Here is a 15304-nt window from a genome sequence, read left to right as displayed (position 1 = left end):
AATTAGTTATTTCCAAAGAACTGTTGTACATATTAAAAGCATATTTATATAAAGAAGATTTCCATAATGTTTCTTCAAAAATCCGCTTGCGTTTATTTGTTGAAATAAAAAAGTTAGAAATGTCAAAATAAAAGAAGCGAAATTTCTTGTAAGTTCCTACTTTATCTCTTATAGTAGCATATGATGATATATATTTTTTTATAACATATTTGAATTGCTTTTTTTTTTTTTTTTAGGTGAACAATTATAGCTTGTATGCAAATTTTCGTAAAAAATTCATAAAACTGCATCGCGTGCCCTTAACTAAGACTTTACATGTAACAATAAATAATAAATCTTATGCTACGTGCATTTTGATAATATTCTTTATTATTTATTATTAGAAACCATTCGTTCATTATTGGGTCATCTGGTCAGTATGTCTCGTATAAATGCCCACACATTATGACAAATGACTTGATCGCAAATAAAAACGTTCATCACAGACAATAATAGGTGTATATAACTGTCACATAAGCATAAAACATTGTTAACAGTCTGTGATATACAAATTGTATTAATTGATAGCAAATGACCAAAACAGCAAACTGAATATTCACCATGCATATATGACAGTGTTACAAATTCACATCATTACTTGTATCTGAAACTTGATTTCTAAATTTTAATTTGCAGATGCAATTCGGTGGCGTAGTTCTTATCTATAGTTTTTTTTTGTTTAAGTTCTCTGTTTGTAATTATGCGAAGTAGAAGCTACAAGTTCCGTATGACTTCGTAGGTCCATATCGTTTGCTTTCAACATTTCTGGTCTTACGAAGGTTAAGGCACTATTTTTATGTTGTTAAATTTAGGATGCCTTTGACAAACATTGTATGTTTCTTTAAAAATACTTGCGATATATTTGAAATAAAATAAAATAAATGTCTGGATCACTTTGATATAAAAGAAAATTATCGATAACATGAATGCTGGTATATTTATATGTCATAATTGTATTTATTTCTGATGCGTCTTCTAATTCTAGATATCTCAAGCTGACATGCGTGATGTAATATTTGATGCATTAGAAAGTGGATACAGACATTTCGACACTGCTCATGCATACCGAACAGAGAGTGCGTTAGGCGAAGCCTTACAAGATGCGATTATCTACAACAAAGTATCTAGATCAGAACTATATATTACTACAAAGGTTAATATAAAGTTTTATTTTGTTATACATGTTTTTTGTGATGTTGGGTTGCTGTTGCATTGAAATAATTTTTTTTAAGGCAGATGAAAATGTATTCCCTATTACGATTCGTCTTTCTCGTACTTCTTATCAAAATTCAGGAAAATAAAATAAATATGAAATATAATAGATAAAATGAAATATCGAAATTATTCAGCTCACCTTTGTCCAACCTAACTTTACAGGTAAAGAATTGTTAGAAGTTGTCATCGCAATTTACTACAAAGAGAAAGAACCAAGGAACAAGGCCACACCAAATTTTAAAGGGAAAACAGCAAAAGCATAAATCACAACCAAAAATTAAAACAAGACTGAAAACGGTGGATAAAAAGAAAATTATTAAATCAGCAGGTTAACGTACTTTGAGCTTGCTTTCAATAATTGTTAACATTCGTTGATACAATAATTTAACCCCAAACAACACACGATGTGCATGTCTGAAGTCAGAAACTATGCCAGTTGTTGCCTTTCTTATACCTTAACGATCCCTCTTTTTCTTTATATATATCTAGCATTTGGCATTGAAGACGAATCTATTGAAGTCCCATCTTTTTTACGCTTGGGACAATTCTAGAGCTTAATATATTGAACAAACATCTGTGTATTAATAAATACCGAAAAGTGACCTCTAGAAGTCTTAATTTTGTTTCTGTCTTACTAACGAATATCCACATTTTATTGTATTCGCATTCATTACAGAGTTTTCCTGTAGTGATGTTTTTTTTTCATTTTTAGCCATGGCGTTGTCAGTTTATTTTCGATTTATGAGTTTGACTGTCCCTCTGGTATCTTTCGTCCCTCTTTTATAATATATGTAATCAAAGTTTAAAATATAATCCTATATCATTTAATACCATGTTGTGATCTCTAAGACCCTAAGTTTGTTTTTTAATTTAGTCATGACCCAATAGCCATATCTCTTGGTATTCACATTTACAGTATGATTACTGATTTTTTACTGTTTTGATACTGTATAATATATCTCGTTTGTTAAAAAGATATGCACTTATATTATATTTTTAGAAATTGGATATTTTTGCTGTCATGAGATAACTTCTAACCTTTCTCCTTTCATATTCTTTTACTCTAATTTATATCAGGCGCATACGATACAATTACAGTAGAGATAATGACATTGCTAACGTTAAATGTTATTTTTTGCTACCTCAAACTTCGACATATCAGGAAAGGATGCATTTTTCAAGGGATTTATTCAATAGTTTAAAAACAAGAAAATGGACCCCTCTATTTTGATATGACATTTGTAACGAAGATATTACAAAAATCCGCATGTATCTATCTTTTGGCCTGAACACAAAACAAATATGTGTCTATTGAAAGGATAGAAATGTCAAATGAACCAAAATTTTAAGTAAATTTCCAAAATTTTGACCACATTTATCTCTAAATTAATCACATGAAGGTATATCTTTTATTAAATATTTGGGTGGAAAAACATGTATAGCTTGTACGCAAATTTTGGTAAAACAAATCACAGTGGGATCAAAACTGTATCGTATGCCGTTAAAACTTTCGTCTAAGTTCATTTGATATCGATGCCTTTTTTAATTAAAGTTAACAATTTTATTGTGTTCATCCTGGATTTTATTTTGCCCGTCGTGCTTTACAAGCCAGTTACGACAGATTTCATTGTCTTGTTAATTCTAAGACTTTCCCTTTCTATTGTATTTATTATTCATCTCCATATGCTGACACTCTATTTACCCTTCGAAAAAATTCAAGATATTCGCCTTTACAGATATGCATGCGTACCACAAACATATCTCAACTATTAATTTCAAGTACGAACGACTAATATGCACGTAAAACGTCATTTTTGTAAATATAACACCATCAAACTTTTTGACGTCTAATCGCCGACCGTTTAAGATCTCCGTGGGCGATCAGGATCATTAAACACCCACGCAGCACGTACAAATGTATACTAGTAGATGTAAACCACGTTATCAATTTATATCGCCCTTATGTAAAACAGGAATGGACATCTATGCAAAATCTGTAAATGAAAAAAAATAACTGATATAAATAAATATGACCTAACGTGCTTTGTTCAAACATGAAATAAATTAGCTTTAATGCTTAGTTTAGGAGTTCAAGATCCTTTTTTTTTTCTTGATCCATTTTCTGCATCGATTTCTTAAATTTCATTATACTCTAGAGGGATTCCTAGCTGGATGTTCCCATTTTACTATACTCTAGAGGGATGCCCGGAAATGGATGTACCCATAACATGATAATACTTAATTTGTACGTACTATTTTATAGCTGCCTACATACCATATGAGGAAAGATCATGTAGTCTCTTCTTTACGAGAAAGTCTTAAAAACTTGCGGATTGACTACATAGACCTATATCTTGTACACGTACCTGCTTCTATAAAGGTAGGTCTAAAATAAGGACAATATATCACCTTTGTCAATTACATGTTCTATAATAATATTGTACCTGAATAAACGTCATGACAAGCATATATTTATAGTTGTATAATGTGCAGTATATACTCAGCATGTTAATATTTGTATTGACATTTATTTTATGACTGTTCGGTTTATGAAAAGGTTAACGCTACACATACATGTATGTTTATTTTGTCTTATTTAACAGGTAGAATCAGAGTATATCCCTTATCCTAGCTGTTCATCAGATGACTATGACTATCCTGACATCATTGATACATGGAGGGTAAAACATTTGATTAAATAGTAATATTAAGTTATCAGTATTGCCCTTTTTTGTTGTGTACCGTAATTTTTGCCTAATCATTGAACAACGTGTTACATATACCACTATTTGTTATATCAAATCCTTCTCGGTTACTGTTGGTTATTCTTCGCAATGACAAAGCCTGGGGAGCATACTCTACGTATAAGGAGAGTAGGCAGTCAGCCTAATTAAATGGAATATGGAATATTTTTTTGTTTAATTTTAAAAAGAATTTTCCAATTCAAAAAAGAAATGTCCGTTTTCACTGATTCTAGGTGTCGGTACCGAAATCAATTGTTTGAGAAAATATATTTGGTCAAGTCTTACTGGTCTTTTTGTCAAAAATGTTTCTTCAAGTTCTTAAAGAATACCTTAAAGTAATATCTTACTCATGTGTGTTTCTATTCTGGCAAAACACAAAAAATAAAAATACAATATAACCATTTATAAGTGCTCAATATCAGACATTTCAGTTTATAACAGGTTGGAAACAACCGTTTATACAAAGTAAATCCTGTGAAATCGATTTATCAAATTTAAACCGTTGCTTTATGCAGGAAATGGAGAAACTCGTTGATGCAGGATTAGCAAGAGCTATTGGACTTTCGAATTTTAACGCTTCTCAAGTGGAAAGAATTGATAATAATGCCAGAATAAAACCTGTTGTAAACCAAGTAAGTATAACAGGGGTTTTCGTCGTTCCTGTTATATTTAGAATTCGGGGGGAAAGTCACTGGATACTGATGAAACAAAACTAAGTTTAGCTTTACGATGGTTTATATACAACTTCTTCAATAGTGCAATACATTAATTACAATAAAAGTTCAACGGTAAATATTCCGAAAAGACAAAACAAATGGTAATTCCAATAAATGTTCTATACTAAACGCAATGAATGTCACTGTAAATGCACGGCGTCCGTACAGCTTGACCGCTGGTATCCAACTGACCATTCGCATAGAAACGATATAAAATGTATTACATAATCTTACTTAATCATAACTACATGTAATAATGAAATTTGTCACGTAATGCTATAAACGAATAATACAATTAAAAACATATATACGATAACAAGAAATAGACAATGCTAAGATTAAAATGGATTAACTTCTTAACGTGTAAGCTAACAATTTTGAGAACAATAGTCGCTTGCTTTTTGATAAAGTTTGAATTGTTACAAACTAAAATAAAAAGGAAAATATCGCTGTCACAAATTCCCTCCAACTGAAATAGACTCTGTCCCAGAGTCTAATAAAAATACTGTCTTCTTCTTCCACGGGATGGGTTTCTTCCACGGGATGGATTGTGGTTTACATTTTGTCCTTTACTTTGAATCGGCCTTGACATCATCGGATTTTGAATTTTGCAGTCACAAGAGTCATTTCTTAAAGCGTTTATTTCCGTTTCTAATTTCCTGCAACTAGTGGTTAAATCTTTTATCTTCTTTTGGTTTGCTAGTTCTGATACGTCCAGGCCTGATATTTTGATGTGCAGCGTTCTAATTGTTCTCTCCAATTTATCGTTTTCATGATTCCGAATTTCTATTTCTCGTGATAGTTCTGTGCTTTTTGGAATTGTTTTCTGGAGCTTCGATTTTAATGTTCTATTCTCTTGCTTAAGAAAATCGATTTCCTGTCTGAGCGATTTTCTGTTTTCTTTCATTTGTTCTTTTATCAAATCAATGACTGATTCAAGTTTCACTTTTTCTTTCAAAATTTGGGTTTGACTCGTTTGGAGTAAATTTACCTGGAAATATAGAATCGAATTTGTCCGTGTTGCCTTACGAATTTCTGCATCGTCCAAAGTGAAGAAATGAAAAATCTCACAAGTTTTACGCTGCATAGCCAGAAATTAGTAGTGGTTTTGCTAATTAATATTCATAATATGTAAATGAGAATTGTACCACGTGATAGTAGTTTGAACTGGACTGGCTTGATATCATTAAAATCATTAAAATCTTTAAAACACGGATATTATAAGTTGCCCGTCACAGAGTCCTTATTTACAATCACTTTGATATTTCCGTAAAGTTGTCAGGCGGTCAAAATTAAAACAATGAACGCGAATTTAGTGAATTTTTCGTGCTTTCGTGAGTTTTTTCTTCTTCAAATAGTGACATTTTAACTTCACGTGGGAACCTAGAGTTCAACGACTACACATACAAGGTTTGGACTTGCTTATTCTTTGGAAATTTAAGTTTCAAATTTCACCCCGGCAACCTGTTTTCGTAATGACCTTAGTAGCCAATTTTCAACACGAAGTCTGCAAATTTGACGTTTCAGCCATTTTAACCTGTATTTTACACTGCAATATTAAAAGCCTCTCGCTTCGATTTTTAATAAAGCTCAGGAACCTGTATTTTTGCAACAACAGTCATTATGTTTCGTTTAAATGGTGTATATTGTTGTGTATATTCATTTTCTGCCCCGGCAACCTGTCTATCACTTAAATTAAAATTAAAACAGACATTTTTTCAAAATTCCCTATCATTTTAATGTAATTTCCGTGACCCATATCCGATTTCTTTAGTATAATATTCAAATAAGCAAAGTGGCGTTGATTTCTGGATATGGTATAAATGAGGAAAGTCTTTCGAAATCTCTCTCTTGCTTTTTCTTTGATTTTATTCTGATATCTGCACATTGTTTGTAAACATGTCCTGTTTGTCCACAGCGGAAACATCTCACTGTTTAAACTTTTAACGATATTTGAGTTGGTGACACGAAGAAAATCCGAACGTTCTGAACGTTCTGGATTATAACCATTTTCTAAGAAAAATGGCTGATTGTTCGTATTGCACTTCTTTCTAAAATCAGGTGGACACCAACTATTAAATCTTTGATTCAATTTGAAATCCATTGAACACAGGTAGAGCGTAGGTATGATCTTGTGTACAGTTTGTCTAATAAGTTTGAAACTAAGCAAACTGTCCCTGGTACCTCCAACAATTTATACCAGGGGTTTTCGTCGTTCCTGTTATATTTAGAATTCGGGGGGGGGGGAAGTCACTGGGATACTGATGAAACAAAACTAAGTTTAGCTTTACGATGGTTTATATACAACTTCTTCAATAGTGCAATACATTAATTACAATAAAAGTTTAACGGTAAATATTCCGAAAAGACAAAACAAATGGTAATTCCAATAAATGTTCTATACTAAACACAATGAATGTCACTGTAAATGCACAGCGTCCGTACAGCTTGACCGCTGGTATCCAACTGACCATTCGCATAGAAACGATATAAAATGTATTACATAATCTTACTTAATCATAACTACATGTAATAATGAAATTTGTCACGTAATGCTATAAACGAATAATACAATTAAAAACATATATACGATAACAAGAAATAGACAATGCTAAGATTAAAATGGATTAACTTCTTAACGTGTAGGCTAACAATTTTGAGAACAATAGTCGCTTGCTTTTTGATAAAGTTTGAATTGTTACAAAATAAAATAAAAAGGAAAATATCGCTGTCACATAAGTATGATTTCATTTGGCAAATGCATGTTTCCATTCTCAATTTTATTATTTTACAAGTTCACGATATCGTTGAAGCCGACACACAATGAATAAAAGCTAAATGCAGATTGCATCTTGTCTATTTTAAACATAAGCATGCTAATCCCGGTGCCGTTGAAGATTGTGTTCACTGTTTTTTCGAATGCGCTTTCCTCAATGAATGATAAGATGAATTGTTATCAAAATTAGAAACAATATGCTAATTCGAGCTTCTACAAGCTTGAGACGGAGATCTTACATTTTCTCAAAATATCGTTATTTCGTTTATTTCGTACATTTACTGACCAGGGGCCGTGTCTATGAAAGTATTCTAGGATATGTCCTAAGATATGTCTTAAAACTTTATTTAGGATGGTCTTAGGACGTGTCTGAGACATGTCTTAGGATGTAAAACAAAGCTATCTTAGAACAGTCCTAACTACGATGGTTTTAGGACCATCCTAACACATTTATTTAATTGAAAAAAATTTGTTGAGAATCAATGACATACATTTTATTGTATTTTACTTTATGTGTAAAAGGAGGGAGGATGACTCTTTTATGGAAAAAAAATTACGCTAATTAAACTGAGTTTTAACGGAATACAAGTAGAAACGTTATTATACATGATCAAATACTATTAAATGAATTTCATACGAGAACAACACTGAATAGTCACACAACTTTGTTAAATGCAATATTCGTGCTGCAAACTAATGTAAGTATGAAAATTTGTTTTGTCTTTGGGTCCTCTCGATTTCATTACATGTATTGAATAAGGATTAATTACTTTTTCCACATTTAGAATTAACATTGCACTGTTTGGTAAGGTGCAAAAAATGTCACTCATATTGATAGTTTTTTTAAGCAAAAAGGACAGCACACTTATTCTATATATGGGCATAACAATATGACATCGTCAAACACACTTTTTGGAGAGTTACTATTGATGTCCATTTCATTTAAATTTGTATATAGAAAAGCAATTTTAGTTTATAGTGAGGCTCTCCACAAAATGACTCCGGAATATCTCAATGTATTTAGATTTGTGCATCAAGTTAGTTCTAGCACACCCACACAAAGTTCTTGAAATATGTTTATAATTCCAAAAACTCCAGCTGAATACCGAAAACGCTTTTTGTTGATATCTGAAGGTATTTTAAAGATCAAATTTGTCTACAAATTGAAATTAATGTAACGCAATTGAATCTTTAACAAATATTGAAAAAATATTTTGTTTAATTAGTTTATTTTATATCATATTATAATAGTTTAATATTGTATAAGTATTTTCTGCAATGAGTTTATGCCATATTTGTTGTTTTTATCTCGCTTTAGGACATCGTAACTTTTAGGACTATCCTAAGACACATATTTATATATCCTAACTTTAGGACCAAATTTAGGACATATCTTATTTTAGGAGACTTTCGTTAACCTGACATAGGACTAAGACGTGTCCTAAGACCATCCTAAGACATGTCCTAGTCCTAGGACTGCTTCGTTGACACGGCCCCAGAAGAGCACAAAGATTCAACACACATAACTATAACACTTGAATACACACTCACTTATACCACACCAGTCTACATCTATCTTATTGAATTGTTCTTTTTCTCCTTTGTAGTTGTATATTAATTTTTTGTTCGTCGTTATTAAGTGTTTTGATTATATTTGTATTGCGACAGGATGTCTCTAATGCTGCTATCTTGCAAATTAAATATTAAATGTCTCAACTAAACTAACGCCATTTCAAAACTCTTGTGTTTTACATTTTTATCGGATTACTTGTCAAACTCTTTAGAGAAAGAAATATTATCACGTTTACATTCCGGTAGAAGTGAAACCGACTGGAACAATGTCGTTGATTATAATATCTGAATCTTTTGTAATAGCGTTATCCACTATAAATTTTTTCTATTTCATTTGGTTTTTTTTTCTTTAATCATCCCTTTTTTCAGGTGTAGTGACTTTTTGCAAGCTTAAAAGAGAAGTGTTTAAATTTTTTTCTTCAATGTTATTTTTCTAGATTGAATGCCATGCATACCTACAACAAAATAAACTAGTTGATGTTTGCAAGCGTCGTAATATTTCTGTGACAGCTTACGCACCATTAGGCTCGCCAGGATTGCAAATCAGGTAAGAGATATAAAAAAAAAAGTACTAAAAGCTTCTTCAAACTGTAAACTCCCTTTAGAATTAATAGTTGGAAAGTCAGAGATTCGTGGATTTATGAGGAGCAACATGCATTGACATGGAAATACAATAATTAGATATAATAGTATGTACGCCAATTATGAATAGTCGGTGCATGCACATATTATCTAAGCAGACTGAAAAGAAATCGGAAGATATCAAGTGGAAATTTAAGTGGTTTTAACATTCAATCTGGATGTTCTGTTGAATACATAAAAAAAACTTCTCGTGAAAGATGAAGCTGTCTTTGATATCTTATTTAACCAGTTTTCTTGAATTTCGTGTTTTAAACATGAATTCACTAAAATAATCTTAGCAAAAATACAAACTTTCCTTCGTAAATAACTATGGAGTTATCGTGAAAAACGAACACGTTTTTTGTAAAGCAAAACAAAAATTTGTAAATGGTTAATAATGGCGATTCCCTCATCTCATAGTTATATGAAACCACATTAGGGTGTGTATCTCTTCTTGCCGCTTAAAATGAGTACTCTTTATCTCCTCAGAAACAATGGAAGATATTGGGATTTGTTTGAAGAACCAGTCATTTTAAAGATTGCAAAGTGCCACCAACGTACCCCAGCCCAGGTAATATCTATATGTTTTTTTTTTTATAAAGGAAAACTATTCATTATAAGTTTGATTATATCGACCCAAAATTTTTTCAGATTACGATTAAATATTGATTATTGTGAATACATAAGAAAAGAACATAATCAAAATGGCAATTACTCTATATAAATCAATTGAATGAAATAAAAATTATATAAAATTGAGAATGGAAATGGGGAATGTGCCAAAGAGACAACAACCCGACCAAAGAAAAAAAAAACCAAAAAAAAACCACAACAGCAGAAGGTCACCAACAGGTCTTCAATGTAGCGAGAAATTCCCGCACCCGGGGGCGTCCTTCAGCTGGCCCCTAAACAAATATATACTAGTTCAGTGATAATGAACGCCATACTAATTTCCAAATTGTACACAAGAAACTAAAATTAAAATAATACAAGACTAACAAAGGCCAGAGGCTCCTGACTTGGGACAGGCTCAAAAATGCGGCAGGGTTAAACATGTTTGTGAGATCTCAACCCTTCCCCTATACCTCTAGCCAATGTAGAAAAGTAAACGCATAACAATACGCACATTAAAATTCAGTCCAAGAGAAGTCCGAGTCTGTTGTCAGAAGATGTAACCAAAGAAAATAAACAAAATGACAATAATACATAAATAACAACAGACTACTAGCAGTTAACTGACATGCCAGCTCCAGACTTCAATTGAACTGACTGAAAGATTATGATTTCATCATATGAACATTATATGACTGTCAGTGAGGACTTAGAGATTTTTCAAATATTCAGCAAAATTGGCGTTTAATATCCAAAGTGAAATCTTTAAAGTTGATAGCGTATACCGTCAATGTTTCAAAGAAAATGACGAATTGGTTTTCCTTCACAGAATCGCTTATATATGATCTTTCAACTTGAGCAGTCATACAAGTCATCGAATTTTCCAGTCTTAATTATACCTTGTATGGAAAACACTCTACTTGGTATTATGATTTATTAAAAAAAAAACTATTAGCCGATGCATTATATATACGATATATCAGAGACATATGATAAATGTCACTGGACACATTATTTTTTTTATAATATTTGTCAAGTATGTGCAAAGAATATATGTGTTATCAATTATATTTTATATCTAGATATGTTTGCGCCATCTGCTGCAGAGAGGACTTATACTTATTCCAAAGACAGAAAATACAGATCGAATGCGGTTGAATTTAGAGGTAAGATATTAAAATTGTTATATACTAATAAAGTAATTATCAAATTTGATTTTAAAAATGTTAGAAAAAATTTTTATCGTCTTTTTTTCCTTATGTTTTTTTTTTTGTTACTTGGATTACAAGCCACATATTTCAGTGCATCAATTGAACGACTGGAAATATTTGATTGTGTTACAGTACATAAACACCGACGTGGGCTGTCATCTCCAAAACACATAACAAAGTAGAGGCAAAAGATACCAAAAGGAAATTCAAAGCTCATAAGTCGAAAATAAACTGATAACGCCGTGGCTAAAAAAAGAAAAAGACAAGCAGACAAACAACAGTACTCCAAAACAACAGATAAACTAAAGACTGAGCAAGACTAACCTCATCAAAAACGGGGGGTGTTCGCAGGTGCTCCGCAAGCCTTCTAAACATTTGGCACCCATCGTGTTGCTCTATAAGTACAAACCCTGTAATAAGTCTAATTCGGTAGGTCACATTCGAGGAAAAGGGGACTGGATTGCAGCTACCACAATTGAAACATATCTGCTAGCATATGTGAAACGGAGATTCAATTCAATAACTGGCGTTCGTAGAATTTACGAAGGATGATTTGAACTTCACCATTTGGAACGCTTAGTTTAATAGCTTCCTTGTGATCAGCAACCCTCCATCAAGGAAATCATAATAGGAAATCCAAGTCCTTGAATATCGTATCAACGGGGATATATTTACATCGTATGCAGGGGCTGATGACATTCTACAATTGGCGATTAATGTTCTTTATATACAAATTACTAGTGATCATGACTATACTTTTTGCGTCCATAGTACTCTGCTGTCTTTTTCAATAATATTTGCAATATTTCAATTGTTATAAAATGATAGTGTTGAGGTACTCTCAGATGGATAACAACTATTTTGGGCGTGACAAGAAAACAGGCCAATGGAACGCATATATATACATTTACTCAAACTTATTTAGATTCGTATTTACTTCTTTATGGTTTTCCGTAGTGATATACTGCTGTACATAACTGTCAGATGGTTTGTTGCATAACATGTAATAAATGCCTGTTCATTTTTGTAGATTAAGAATTTCTCCTTAACAAAACAGGAGATGGAAAAATTATCAAAATTAGACAGTAACAAGCGGATATTTTCTTTTAATGGGTAAGTTGGTGTATTAAACTTTTTAATGCTGTTGACTTGCCAAGGGGTCGATGTATTAATCTAGAAATTTCAGAGACTTGTCTTGGCAATTTTGGCAATAAAATCAAATAATTGCCCTCATATTTTTTTATCAAAAGGAAATGATAAATATCGTATTCCCAACCCTTCTTCAAAATTAATGCATATTTTCATCAAGTTAAAAATTAGCATAGGAATAACTCATTCAGATAATATCAATGTAACCACATCTTGTAAATACTCGTGTATATCATGACTGTAAATGAAATCAACACTTATATTTGATGAGTCCTAAATAAAGGCAACAGAAATATACAGCTGTTCAAAAGTCACAAATCAAATGAGAGAAAACAAATCCGGGTTACAAACTAAAACCGAGGGAACACATCAACTTAAAGTTGAAAATAAACGAAACAACAAAACATAGAAGTGCAACAAAAACAAACGACAATGCATTACATTCACAGAAACGAACTATTAGATTACAACTGTCACATTAACGACTTCGTACAAGACATTTAAAATTAAAATGGTAGATTGAAACTGTTTTGTTGCTAACCAAACCTTGCGCTTGATGGCAATGTTAAATATACCACTAACATAACAACATTATGAGAGGGTTCGCGCTATAAAACCAGGTTTAATCCACCATTTTCTACATTTGAAAATGCCTGTACCAAGTCAGGAATATGACAGTTCTTGTCCATTCGTTTTTGAAGCGTTTTGTTATTTGATTTTGCCATGTGGTTATGGACTTTTCGAATTGATTTTCCTCTGGGTTCAGTACTTTTTACATGACGGGAATACAGTAAAAATAAATGCAAGAGCACTCAAGGGAGAGAAATACATTAAAAAAATAATTTAATAATACATTTCGACATGTTAACCACAAATAAATAATATAATAATTCATTAATGTTATCCACATATTAACAAAGAATAACTAAAATGATTTCGGACAGTACAAAAATAAAACAGCATAATAAAATTACGAACTAAGTGTCTGTCACACAAATATATCAACGCCACTAAAAGTAACGACACAGGTATATTTCTTAATATTGGATCTAAATTAAGATAAGGTTTCTAATTATGTTATTTGATGTATTTTATAACAATTACAAGAATATTGATATAGAACTGTGTTAGTAATTGTGCAAATAACTGCAATATCTAACTATGTCGGACTCTTTTTAAATCAATCTGTGTGAAACAATTTAGTCCTGTACATGTGCACATAGTTGATTTAAACAAAAAGCATACAAATAAACTGGGTGATTTATTATTGCTCTTTTGCATACGAATAGAAAATGAAAAATCGAATCACAACTACAAACGATAAAACATAGAAAAATATCCGATCAGAATTACAAATAAAACTAAAAAGTCTTTGTAACTAAATTCATGAAAAATACCAAAGCGTGTTTTGTTTTTATGTTTAATATACCTTTATCTGGAACGCTCTACACTCCTCCTCCCCAACAATAAAGCAAAGGTGCGCGAATGCTTGAAAACGGATTAAAAGTCAAATCCATCTATGGTTAGCTTCACCTGAGAATGTTGCAACATTAGTTTCGCAAGCATTTATAAATCTATTAATGGGTTACTTTTTATTCATATTTTGTAGAATGAAAGACCATCCAGAGTACCCATTCAAGGACCCTTATTAACACGAAACCATACGGACTTCTTTTATTATTATAGAATTGGTGCAGCTAGTTTTCCTGAATTATTACGTGTTGATTTAATTGTGGCTTTGTCATATCATGAACAAATATCTTATATTTGTGTTTTAAAAAATGTCACTGTGGTGATTAAAGTGAGTTATCATATGGAAACGTCAATATCATAGTTACCAAAAATGAAAGAAATATAAAGACACCAATAGGTTATTTTTACAGTCTCAACTATCTCTAATTTGACCTTAAGTATAGAAAAGAAATATCTAGACTAGCTCATAATTGACCCTAAGTTCAGAAATTTAATTTAGTTTTGTGGATGTCAAATCCTACGGTATCTAGGTTTGAGGGAGACCGAAATGATGTTAAAAACAAAAGAAATGCATTAAAGAAATTAATCACTGCGTTCGTCTATATGTTTGGATTTCACGAAACAAAACGTTCCTTTTTTGTCAAAAAGTTTAGAAATCCAGGTTATTGTACAATTTATTGTAATTCCAAAGTTTCAATTGACAAATAAAGAAAGTATGTATAATTTGTAGTATTTCGTATATTTATGTCATGTCATTACTATAGTTCTGTCTTAATCATATTTTTATCGTTTGTATAGTTGAATTTTTGTTTCTTTTCACATTAAAACAATAATCAAAGTACTGAAGTACTGAACATCAGAGGACCTCAAGTTATGTTGAATTATTGATAAATGACAGGTGTTTATATTATACCTGCCAGACAGAAATGTTCACCTTACAATATAGTACAAATAATATAATTTGCTATCATATCTGAGATACTGACTTGAACTAGGAAACTTAACTTTGTGAATTATCAACGATTACGTGGTCAAATGAGAACTGTTAGATTGGCATTGTGACCATATAGTTTCACACATACAAAAATCGTTAGAGTATAACTTATAATAGAGAATCAACATAGCAAACAATTCTTCGAGTAGCTATATAGTCACTCACTGAATTATGAATAAGAG

At 31.6% G+C, this 15304-nt stretch overlaps 1 protein-coding gene across 2 annotated transcripts in view; it reads left to right on the top strand.

Moving 5' to 3' along the window:
* LOC143064938 (aldo-keto reductase family 1 member A1-like) overlaps nucleotides 1-15304 on the top strand; it is a 247957-nt gene that overhangs the window by 822 nt on the left and 231831 nt on the right. For both annotated transcript variants that reach the window (XM_076238165.1, XM_076238164.1), the window contains exons 2-10: nucleotides 1025-1192; nucleotides 3518-3638; nucleotides 3862-3935; nucleotides 4514-4630; nucleotides 9500-9609; nucleotides 10173-10254; nucleotides 11378-11461; nucleotides 12537-12619; nucleotides 14265-14336. In XM_076238165.1, coding sequence (XP_076094280.1) covers nucleotides 1025-1192; nucleotides 3518-3638; nucleotides 3862-3935; nucleotides 4514-4630; nucleotides 9500-9609; nucleotides 10173-10254; nucleotides 11378-11461; nucleotides 12537-12619; nucleotides 14265-14307 — 882 coding nt within the window. In that variant the 3' untranslated portion in view covers nucleotides 14308-14336. The remainder of the gene's footprint in view (nucleotides 1-1024; nucleotides 1193-3517; nucleotides 3639-3861; nucleotides 3936-4513; nucleotides 4631-9499; nucleotides 9610-10172; nucleotides 10255-11377; nucleotides 11462-12536; nucleotides 12620-14264; nucleotides 14337-15304) is intronic.

Source organism: Mytilus galloprovincialis, chromosome 2 (assembly GCF_965363235.1).
Source record: "Mytilus galloprovincialis chromosome 2, xbMytGall1.hap1.1, whole genome shotgun sequence".
NCBI classification, from domain to species: domain Eukaryota; kingdom Metazoa; phylum Mollusca; class Bivalvia; order Mytilida; family Mytilidae; genus Mytilus; species Mytilus galloprovincialis.
This window is presented reverse-complemented; position numbering and strand designations above follow the sequence as displayed.